Here is a 9,519-nt window from a genome sequence, read left to right as displayed (position 1 = left end):
AAGATAGCTTTTTGTTTTGTTACATTGTTGGGTAACTATGTATCTACTGATTTAATAAGTGACAGAAAGATGTTTGATGCCGACCACTTAATGGTATTAAAAAGGGACAAATGTCTTAAACCGATCCCAACATCGTCGAAAACTTGGCACAGCAAACGCATACGAGTCATCTAAAAATAGAAGGCCTGCTTAGATTTTCAGAATGTTTTTGCGTCGCGACGCCGACCACCTCCGGGGAATCCCGCTGAAGATGTCAGTAGATGTCTTTACTGACATCTACATAGGGCCATTGAATTTACTTTGGTATTTTAATTGTCAAGACGATAATGCTTTTAGGACAACCGCATGGAATTTTGGTGGATTCAAGTTTTAAAAATATAAAAAATTCGATCCTTCGGGCAACAATTTTTTTCAAACGAAATATATAATTTTTAATAATTGATCGCAAACTATAATTTCCGTTCCTGCAAATAAGTTCTTAAACCAACATTGAGAATAGAGAATGGTGTAAAAAATCGAGAGCAAGCGAATAGTAAATTTCTTTAACTACAAATTAATATTGTATCATAGCAAAAGCATGTGTATTTATTATTAAATACATCATATTAGTTAATATTATTATAAAACTACTTTTCATTCAAGTAAATATAGCATAAAATAATTTCTACTAACACTGCATAATGGGATCACAATATCAGCTTCAAGCTTATGAATATAATAGTTAGCAAATTTGTATTATTTATTATTTATGTGTACAATGCAATAAATGTTTCTATTTCAACGATAATATCCGTGACCATATAAAAATTGAAAGTGATACTATTCATAAACCTTTCGTAAACATTATATAGCAAGTGCCTCAATGATAAACTGCATGTTACATCAATTGTTAAGAAGCATATTTTCTAAACTTTCTGACGATTTTTCTTAATACAGACTTGGCTTTAATACTGGCACTCTTTTATGTTTTTGCAATTCAAAATCATCGTGGTTATCCTCGAAGCATATGGGACAATAGAGGTCACCATGACAGCCCAAACATTGTTCTAAATCTTCAGTTTGATTGCACATTACGCAAGTAGGCTTCTCATCCTCGCTATCAGTATGCTTTCTTGCCTGTAACCATTAATATTATGATCACAATTTATTACTCGCCGTTATAAAAATATAAAAAATCTGACACACATACATCGACTTCCATTTCCTGTAATTCGTCCACATCTTCTTCATATTTTTTCTCCAATTCTGCTTCAGCCAAAGCTTTTGCAATTAATGTTTTTGTTACATGTTTTTCATCATCGTCGATATCTTCGTTCAAATGCTAAAAGAACGACGATACATGCTATACAATTATATGGAAGTTATTTATGTTGCACTTACATACCTTTCTGGATACATCACTTGTACCCTGTAATGATCTTAATCTTGACTGAATATCATTAACAGGATCGCTTCCTGAAGTTAATTCTAGCTGTTGAAGGTACTCCTGTATCAAATCTTCTGTTTTTTGTTGGTCTGTCCTAGTATCCACTTGATGTATCTATAAACAATAAGATAACTGTATACAGAAGGATGCATAGTAAAATAATTTTGTAAATTTTTGATCAATATTATTATACATTTATTTTATGATTACTAGCATCCGGGTCTTCATCCTTCAACAATGCTAATCTTCTCTTTATTTCATCAACGCTTAAAGCTGTAGTTTTGTCTTCTTCTTTTAACTTTCGTAATCTATCAACTATTTCTTGATCAGCAGGTTCTAAACCCTTTTTGAATTTGTCCCAGTGATTGGTGTGTTTGTACATTACTATTGGTGGCTTTGCTGGATTTTCTAAAGAATCCAATCTAATAATCACATTATTATATGTAAGGTAAAGAAAATGTTGATATTGTAATAGCTATAAAAAATATATTACTTTTTAGTAATGTCCACTGGAGCAAAAGCTTCTTCGTGCTCATCCGACATAGCAGTAGTGTTATGAGAGTTCACTTTTTTTGTACAGTTATACTTCTTGTAACAACGTCCGCAAATCTTTTTCACTCCTCTATCTGGAATATCATATTTATATTTGAGGCACTTAGCACAATACGAAAAACCACAGCCTGGACAAGCTACCTAAATGAGATAACAGCAATGAAAAACGATGAAACTGAAAACTTAGTGAAATACGTTTTAAATGTTTAAATAACAAAATTAAAACTTTGTAAAAGCGCTTTTCACGATTATGATGCGACATAACCTATTCTACCTTCGAACAAATACGAGAAATAGTAATTTACCTCTCTAGTAAAGAATGAGAATTTTGTTTGACAAACGTTACACGACATATTGAACTTATATTTTGAACATTATTACTATGTTATTACAAATATGACAAAAATGTTGTCTATTATACACTCTTTGAGAATTTCTGACGTGTAAACGATGAAATTACTAGCAATTGACTATAGAGCAGAGCATAGAGTTCAATTTGAAAATAAGGTCTTATTGGATGTTTCGTTTTCAACGAATTGAACAATAGATTTTTTTCTTAAATTACCTAAATCACATTTTGATAGACGATTATTAAGAAAAACTTAAGGAATAAAACGTATTGAAATGATTACTCTCTTTTATTCTTCCAGGAAAATCTAATATTTATGTATTTATGTATATATATGCTTCATCCAATAAATACTCAGTATCAAATTGAATAACATCAGGTGAGTGCATGATGTAGACGTTACATCCAATGTATTTTTTCGGCCCATTTCTCTGGGGTTCTAGAATCTTATTATCATTGCAATGTTACTCAAAATGTTACCAACTGGGTATAGAAAACGATCATAGCGTTTATTATGGTAGGAAATGAAATTATAGGAATTCTTTTGTTTTTTAATAGAATGAAAGCTGTATCACAGACCAGATACCTATGCAAGACTCTCGCTGTGATTTAGTTAAGTTAGTGTGGCCAGATTTAGCATAATTCAATGCATCGACGGCGATACTAGTAGTTTACCGTAACGTTATTGCAGATAAAAATTTAAAATGCTGTTTTAAATTTGAAATAAATCTCAACTTTATTTCATAAGGAGCCGGCTTAATGGAGCAACGGAGGAAAGTCGATGATCCATAATGAAACTGCGCGACAAGTGTGCGTAGAAATGGTTCTGCATAGAACGCACGCGCAAATAGTATAGGGTACGGCCATCGAGTCCATACGAATCAGAAACCATTCCGGTCGCCTTTCTTCACTTGACCGGCCAAGATGTTGAACGCTGTAACAAAAGCGGCTGCTGGAGCCTTGAGAACCGTCAAACCTACTCTTCTTCAAAATGAAGTTCCAAAAGTATGCGGAGTATTATCTGTAAATAGTGAGTATTATCTTTTCATTCATTAATTGCATTTTTCATCATTTTGATATTGTGTATTATATTTAATAGATATATCGTAACAGAAAAATTATTGTGTAATTAGCATCACTCTGTATAGATTTCCACCTTGTTCTGACAATCCTCGCCCAGTTAACGTTGTTCTTTTTTTTCGAATTGACATACAAGCTAAAGAAAAGGAAGTATATTGATTATATAACTCGTATTATTTGGCCGAACCGCAGTGTGATACCACTGTGCCAATATGGCGGCATTAAGGTCACTTCGAATAATTTTTTACTACACTGAAATAATTTACTTTATTAGTATGATTGCAATTAATATTTTGATAGCGATTCGAATTTTATGTTTGGTTCTTCTTTCTCCTATTAGTATCGTCAGTCATCTCTTGTGGATAATCAATAGTCCTTATTTTCTCACAAAAATTTGTAAATCATTCTTTTTATTCTATCAATACGTATTTTATGCAAGATTTAAACGATTATGTATATATTCACGGTTAAAAATGTGAAATTTTTAACTTCTATTAAAGTATACACATGTAGTTTGTATTATGTAACTTACCTCATAAGCATTATCTAATATTATTTTGTGCTTTTATTAATGATTATTCTATGCATAATTATTCTATATGAGTGTGTATTCTATAAAAAATGTTTAAACATCAAATATATAATTCTGCAGCTTAATAAACAATGATTTATCATAAACAAAGATGAATAATTAAACAGAATGTTTATTTACAATTAGGTAGGGATTATGCGAAAGCTGCAAGTGGTAAGGGTGGTGCACAAGGAAAGATTGTTGCTGTTATTGGTGCAGTTGTTGATGTACAATTTGATGATGCACTGCCACCAATTCTTAATTCCTTGGAGGTCCAAAATCGAAGCCCCAGATTAGTCCTCGAAGTTGCTCAACATCTGGGAGAGAACACAGTACGCACCATTGCTATGGATGGTAATTTTCTTTTCATAAAGTTTATATTGTGACTTAAATATACTTATTTAATTATAGTATAATGAATAAACTTTATCATATAATGGTAAACTTTAATTATAGTATACTGAAGAAGTAAAAATAATGAACATGTTTTAATTTAATATTCCTATAATGCCATTTATTGTAATTATACAGGTACTGAAGGTCTTGTTCGTGGCCAAACTGTTTTGGACTCTGGATATCCCATCCGTATTCCTGTTGGCGCTGAAACTTTGGGTCGCATTATCAACGTTATTGGTGAACCAATTGATGAACGTGGACCTATCCCTACTGACAAACTTGCTCCCATCCATGCAGATGCTCCTGAATTCGTAGAAATGTCAGTCGAGCAAGAGATTCTGGTAACTGGAATTAAGGTTGTTGATCTTCTTGCTCCCTATGCTAAGGGTGGAAAGATTGGTACAGTTTATATCTATGCATATATTTTTATATTGCAATTTAATTTGTTGGTATTTATACACACTATAATTAAACAGGTTTGTTTGGCGGTGCTGGTGTTGGTAAAACTGTACTGATTATGGAGTTGATTAACAATGTAGCCAAAGCTCATGGTGGTTACTCTGTGTTTGCTGGTGTGGGTGAACGAACACGTGAGGGTAATGATTTGTACCATGAAATGATTGAATCTGGCGTCATCTCACTTAAGGATAAGACCTCCAAGGTAGCTTTGGTGTATGGACAAATGAACGAACCACCCGGTGCTCGTGCTCGTGTCGCTTTGACTGGTTTAACCGTCGCTGAATACTTCCGTGATCAAGAAGGACAGGATGTACTGCTATTTATTGATAATATCTTCAGGTTTACTCAAGCTGGTTCGGAAGTATGTTTAATCGTCATTCTGTTGCATTACCAATTTAAAACTAATTTTTATTAATAATCGTTAACTTGTCAAGGTATCTGCCTTGTTGGGTCGTATTCCATCCGCTGTGGGTTATCAACCAACCTTGGCAACTGATATGGGTAGCATGCAGGAGCGTATTACGACAACCAAGAAGGGTTCTATCACTTCTGTACAAGCTATTTATGTGCCTGCTGATGACTTGACAGATCCTGCTCCTGCTACCACCTTTGCTCACTTGGATGCTACTACTGTATTATCCCGAGCTATTGCTGAACTTGGTAATTATAATAATTGTTACTTTTATTTTACCAAAAACTAATATTATTCTTTAACGACATTAGGTATCTATCCTGCCGTGGATCCTCTTGATTCTACCTCCCGTATTATGGACCCCAACATCATTGGTACTGAACATTATAACGTTGCTCGTGGCGTGCAGAAAATCTTGCAGGATTACAAATCGCTTCAAGATATTATTGCCATCTTAGGTATGGACGAGTTGTCTGAGGAAGACAAACTCACTGTAGCACGTGCACGTAAAATTCAGAGGTTCTTGTCTCAACCATTCCAGGTATATAAATGTTCACTTCGTTTTATCGATGTTACGTACTTTTATTATTCTTTTTATTAATCATTGTCAACAACTTTTGTTTAGGTTGCCGAGGTGTTTACCGGTCATGCCGGAAAATTGGTACCGTTACAGGAAACTATTAAAGGATTCCAAAAAATTTTAGGTGGCGAATACGATCATCTTCCAGAGGTCGCATTTTACATGGTCGGACCAATTGAAGAAGTAGTAGCAAAAGCAGAATCGTTGGCCAAACAATAAGCCAATTCACAGTCATCGTAATCATGTCATTATTAAATAATTAAAACGATCTTCTAATAATACAAGTCTGCTTGTTTTTTATCTATCAAAAATATTGACATTTATTCAAGGGTATAGTATCTGAACAAAATTACAGAATGGTGGTTAGAAGATTGTTTTTCTCTTTAAAAATTCACAAATGCATACAAAATTGTTGAGAACATCATGAACATAATTAATCATAAGTTTTACATAATTCCGTGTAATTTTGTTCAGGATGCTCTCGTTGTCCATAGATCAAGTCGATAAGCATATTGTTATTATTTAACATATACGTAAACAGTGCAGTATATGTTAGAAATTAATAAAAATTTTACAAAAACGTACGGATACAAGTATATTTTGAAGATCCTTCGTTTTCGCAAAACTTTAGTTTTTAGTTTAGGTTGAAATAAAAAAAAGTACAAACAGTTTTAAATGTGAAAAAATATATATTTATTATAACCAAGTTTATTACATGAGAAAGGATCGTGGGATAAACTAATGCTGTTATTTTTATTATTCAATTATCAAAATCAATCATAGGTTTTTCTAACTGATAAATATTTTTTAGCATCTGAAATAGAAAAGACTCGTCAGATATGAAAAAGCATAAAATTACAATACTTCACGAATAGTAGTAATACCTTCCATTGATCCATGGTTAAATTGAGAACATTTTGAATGTTCAGAATTGTCCTTGCTTTCGTATCTTTTGTGCATGATTGGACAAGCAATGTTCCAGAATCATCTATGATCAAAACAGTATAGTATCAGATGATAAGAGTAAGAACTATATTTTTAACAATTATACAAAGTTACCTCTCATTATTTTTACTTTTCCATCTCTGACAAGAAAAGATATTTGCAGAATATTTTCAATTGTCTTTCCAAAGTGAGTTGGATGTAAAATCAGTTGGAAAAAATTGAGAGGTTTGTGGTGAGTTCTACAATATTGTGTAATAAATTCTTTCATTTTCACAGTTTGTTCTAAACCTTGATCTTCTTTATCAACTGTATCCACATTTTTTGGTCTTTTTATCTGTGCTGGAGCTTCACTAACCACTGACTTCCTTTTATTAATTTCCTTTTTTTCTAATGGTGCTAAAGTACCTAAAGATAAACAAAAAAACAAATTTATTATTTTTTAATATTAAGCATGAAAACTTAAACAAAACATTTCATTGTACCTAATAATGAGCTATAGTGAGGTGTTGTTTTAAAACGTTTTGCAATTTGTGTCTCTAGAAGTGACCAATCTGGTAATCCTGGTTCACAATCTGGAAGCAATTTTACATATTGTACCTATATAAAAAAATAACTATCAAAAATTTATTATAAAAACAATAAATAAGAAGAAAGTAATATGCTCATTATTCTAGTACATACCACTTTTTGGGCAAAATCTATATGATTATAAGAACACACATTTCTTGTTAAAGTTCGGGTACATTGTTTTAAAATTTTTGAAGATATGCTCATCATTTCTGAGTCCAGTAATACTTCTTCTTGATTATGTACTAAAAATAACATTAGAAAATCATGTATAGAAGTATACATAAAGCAAACAAATATTTGAAAACTGTATACTTTTTTCTTCTAAGCTTGTTTCAGAGTTTATGTTGTCTGTTTCTTCCATGCATGACTCCAAAGTTCGTATCGTATTGTCACTAACTGTTTCTTCTGCAAATTGTACATTATTACTCATTATAAAATTCAGTAATATATAGTGGAATGTAATATACAAATAAAACACAAACAGAAATTAGTTTATGAATGAGTTAAAAATTTATAATTTATTTATCATTAATAAAATCTGTCCAACTGTAAGTATACACTATTTAAATAAAAGTCTTACGAAGAGATTCAGCTCTTGTTATAATCTTCCTTAAAGTTTCTTTACGTTCTTGCGGGGATCGTAAAAGTGATGGTCTATCACTTGAATTAGAACTGCTGTTAGACATTTTCATCTGTTTCACTGAAAAATTGTATGCTTCTGATTAATTCATGATATGAAAATTCAATTCTATAATATAGCAAACCTAAAAAATTTAATTTGTAAAAATATTAGTAGTAACAATAGAATCGTTAACAATACTCGCTATGACAGATCATGCGTACGTGAGCTCATAGAGTTTTGGAAAGCCGACAAAGGCAAATAACCCATGCTCTCTTTCTCGATACTCCGAAGCTACCCGAAGTAATTTCGATTGTCCGTGATGCTCCCTGTGCATAAGTTAAAGAAAGTGTGACCCATCGGTGGTACATGATTTGCACGCCATCTACGGCAAAATGCCCAAGCTTATCGTGGAATAGATTGTTCCTTCAACGCTAGATGGCGCTTATTTACCGACCTCAAGCCCCCTGGTGCTAAAACGCCCAAGTTTGTCGAGAAATCCATCTAGCGTTGACCACACGAACTATTCCACGACAAACTTGGGCGTTTTAGCACCAGGGGGCTCGAGGTCGGTAAATAAGCGCCATCTAGCGTTGAGGATAGCGAACTATTCCACGACAAACTTGGGCGTTTTAGCACCAGGGGGCTTGAGGTCGGTAAATAAGCGCCATCTAGCGTTGAGGAAAGCGAACTATTCCACGACAAACTTGGGCGTTTTAGCACCAGGGGGCTTGAGGTCGGAAAATAAGCTCCATCTATCGTTGAAATAATAAACTATTTGATGAAAAAGTTGGGCGTTTTGCCGTGGATGACAGTGCAAATCATGTACCACCGATGGGTCACACAGAGATGCCAGAAAGGCACCGAAGATGCTCTCTCACACTATGTCAGATCACGCGTACGTGAGCTCGTGGAGTTTTGGAAACCCGACAAAGCCAAAATGACATATGTCCTCTTTCTCGATTCACCGAAGCTGCCCAAAGTAAATTCGAATCATCTCTTGGGAGTCGAGAGAGAAAGGCTCACACTTCCCTTCTCACTCTTAAACAACTAATATCCGACGTCCCGTCAACAGGTCTCCACTGGCCTCTGCTGACCGCTGCTGACCACTCCTGGAATTTCTGACAACGTATAACGATTACGACTGGCTACTGTTAGTCTCTCCCAGCCTCTGCTGACCGCTGCTGACCACTCCTGTTACTTCTGACAACGTATAACGATTACGACTGGCTACTGTTAGCCTCTCCCAGCCTCTGCTGGCCTCTGTTGACCACCGCTTATATTTCTGACAACGTATAAAGATTACTACTGACTTCTGCCTGCCACCGCTGGACTCTGCTGACCGCTACTGACCACTCCTGATACTTCTGATATCGTATAACGATTACAACTTGCTACTGCCTGCCCCTGCTGGACTCTGCCAGCCTCTGCTGACCACCGCTTGTATTTCTGACAACGTATAACGATTACTACTGACTTCTGCTGCCTCCGCTGGACTCTGCTGACCGCTACTGACCACTCCTGATACTTCTGATAACGTATAACGATTACAACTTGCTA

The 9,519-nt window shown here is 34.3% G+C and overlaps 3 protein-coding genes across 5 annotated transcripts; 1 reads left to right on the top strand and 2 right to left on the bottom strand.

The window, feature by feature from the left end:
* Positions 1-743: 743 nt before the first annotated feature.
* On the bottom strand, positions 744-2,455 carry LOC143345027 (abscission/NoCut checkpoint regulator). Its single transcript, XM_076771727.1, has 6 exons — positions 2,284-2,455; positions 1,920-2,119; positions 1,620-1,848; positions 1,385-1,540; positions 1,190-1,321; positions 744-1,116 (listed from the first exon to the last, which is right to left on the bottom strand). Exons 1-6 carry the CDS (start codon positions 2,329-2,331, stop codon positions 928-930), a joined length of 954 nt encoding a protein of 317 aa, XP_076627842.1. The 5' UTR covers positions 2,332-2,455; the 3' UTR covers positions 744-927.
* Positions 2,456-3,194: 739 nt separating this feature from the next.
* Positions 3,195-6,409, top strand: Atpsynbeta (ATP synthase, beta subunit). Its single transcript, XM_076771726.1, has 7 exons — positions 3,195-3,357; positions 4,126-4,332; positions 4,510-4,773; positions 4,851-5,194; positions 5,268-5,493; positions 5,557-5,786; positions 5,871-6,409. Exons 1-7 carry the CDS (start codon positions 3,252-3,254, stop codon positions 6,042-6,044), a joined length of 1,551 nt encoding a protein of 516 aa, XP_076627841.1. The 5' UTR covers positions 3,195-3,251; the 3' UTR covers positions 6,045-6,409.
* On the bottom strand, positions 6,404-8,309 carry Nse4 (SMC5-SMC6 complex kleisin component Non-SMC element 1). 3 transcript variants are annotated; one of them, XM_076771730.1, is made up of 8 exons: positions 8,184-8,309; positions 7,921-8,104; positions 7,653-7,745; positions 7,452-7,582; positions 7,253-7,367; positions 6,885-7,175; positions 6,710-6,813; positions 6,404-6,639 (listed from the first exon to the last, which is right to left on the bottom strand). In XM_076771730.1, exons 2-8 carry the CDS (start codon positions 8,030-8,032, stop codon positions 6,586-6,588), a joined length of 900 nt encoding a protein of 299 aa, XP_076627845.1. In that variant the 5' UTR covers positions 8,033-8,104; positions 8,184-8,309; the 3' UTR covers positions 6,404-6,585. The 3 variants fall into 3 exon arrangements, with proteins under 3 accessions (XP_076627845.1, XP_076627843.1, XP_076627844.1); XM_076771728.1 differs by having other exon boundaries at positions 7,921-8,040; positions 8,184-8,281; XM_076771729.1 differs by lacking the exon at positions 8,184-8,309 and adding an exon at positions 8,161-8,179 and having other exon boundaries at positions 7,921-8,040.
* Between the last annotated feature and the right edge of the window lie 1,210 nt (positions 8,310-9,519).

This window comes from Colletes latitarsis, chromosome 8 (genome assembly GCF_051014445.1).
Source record: "Colletes latitarsis isolate SP2378_abdomen chromosome 8, iyColLati1, whole genome shotgun sequence".
Lineage (NCBI taxonomy): Eukaryota > Metazoa > Arthropoda > Insecta > Hymenoptera > Colletidae > Colletes > Colletes latitarsis.
Note: the sequence above shows the minus strand (reverse complement) of the source record. Positions and strands in the feature narration are given on the sequence as shown.

Excerpts from the sequence above, each read along its gene's own strand:
- LOC143345027 (XM_076771727.1), bottom strand. The coding sequence starts at position 2,331 with ATGTCGTGTAACGTTTGTCAAACAAAATTCTCATTCTTTACTAGAGAG. Across the intron at positions 2,120-2,283 it reads TCTCATTCTTTACTAGAGAG|GTAGCTTGTCCAGGCTGTGG; the intron begins GTAAATTACTAT and ends TATCTCATTTAG. Across the intron at positions 1,849-1,919 it reads CCAGTGGACATTACTAAAAA|ATTGGATTCTTTAGAAAATC; the intron begins GTAATATATTTT and ends TGTGATTATTAG.
- Atpsynbeta (XM_076771726.1), top strand. The coding sequence starts at position 3,252 with ATGTTGAACGCTGTAACAAAAGCGGCTGCTGGAGCCTTGAGAACCGTC. Across the intron at positions 4,333-4,509 it reads ACGCACCATTGCTATGGATG|GTACTGAAGGTCTTGTTCGT; the intron begins GTAATTTTCTTT and ends GTAATTATACAG. Across the intron at positions 5,494-5,556 it reads CCGAGCTATTGCTGAACTTG|GTATCTATCCTGCCGTGGAT; the intron begins GTAATTATAATA and ends TAACGACATTAG.
- Nse4 (XM_076771728.1), bottom strand. The coding sequence starts at position 8,229 with ATGGGTTATTTGCCTTTGTCGGCTTTCCAAAACTCTATGAGCTCAC. Across the intron at positions 7,746-7,920 it reads AACAAGAGCTGAATCTCTTC|AAGAAACAGTTAGTGACAAT; the intron begins GTAAGACTTTTA and ends TACAATTTGCAG. Across the intron at positions 6,814-6,884 it reads AAAAGTAAAAATAATGAGAG|ATGATTCTGGAACATTGCTT; the intron begins GTAACTTTGTAT and ends TTTTGATCATAG.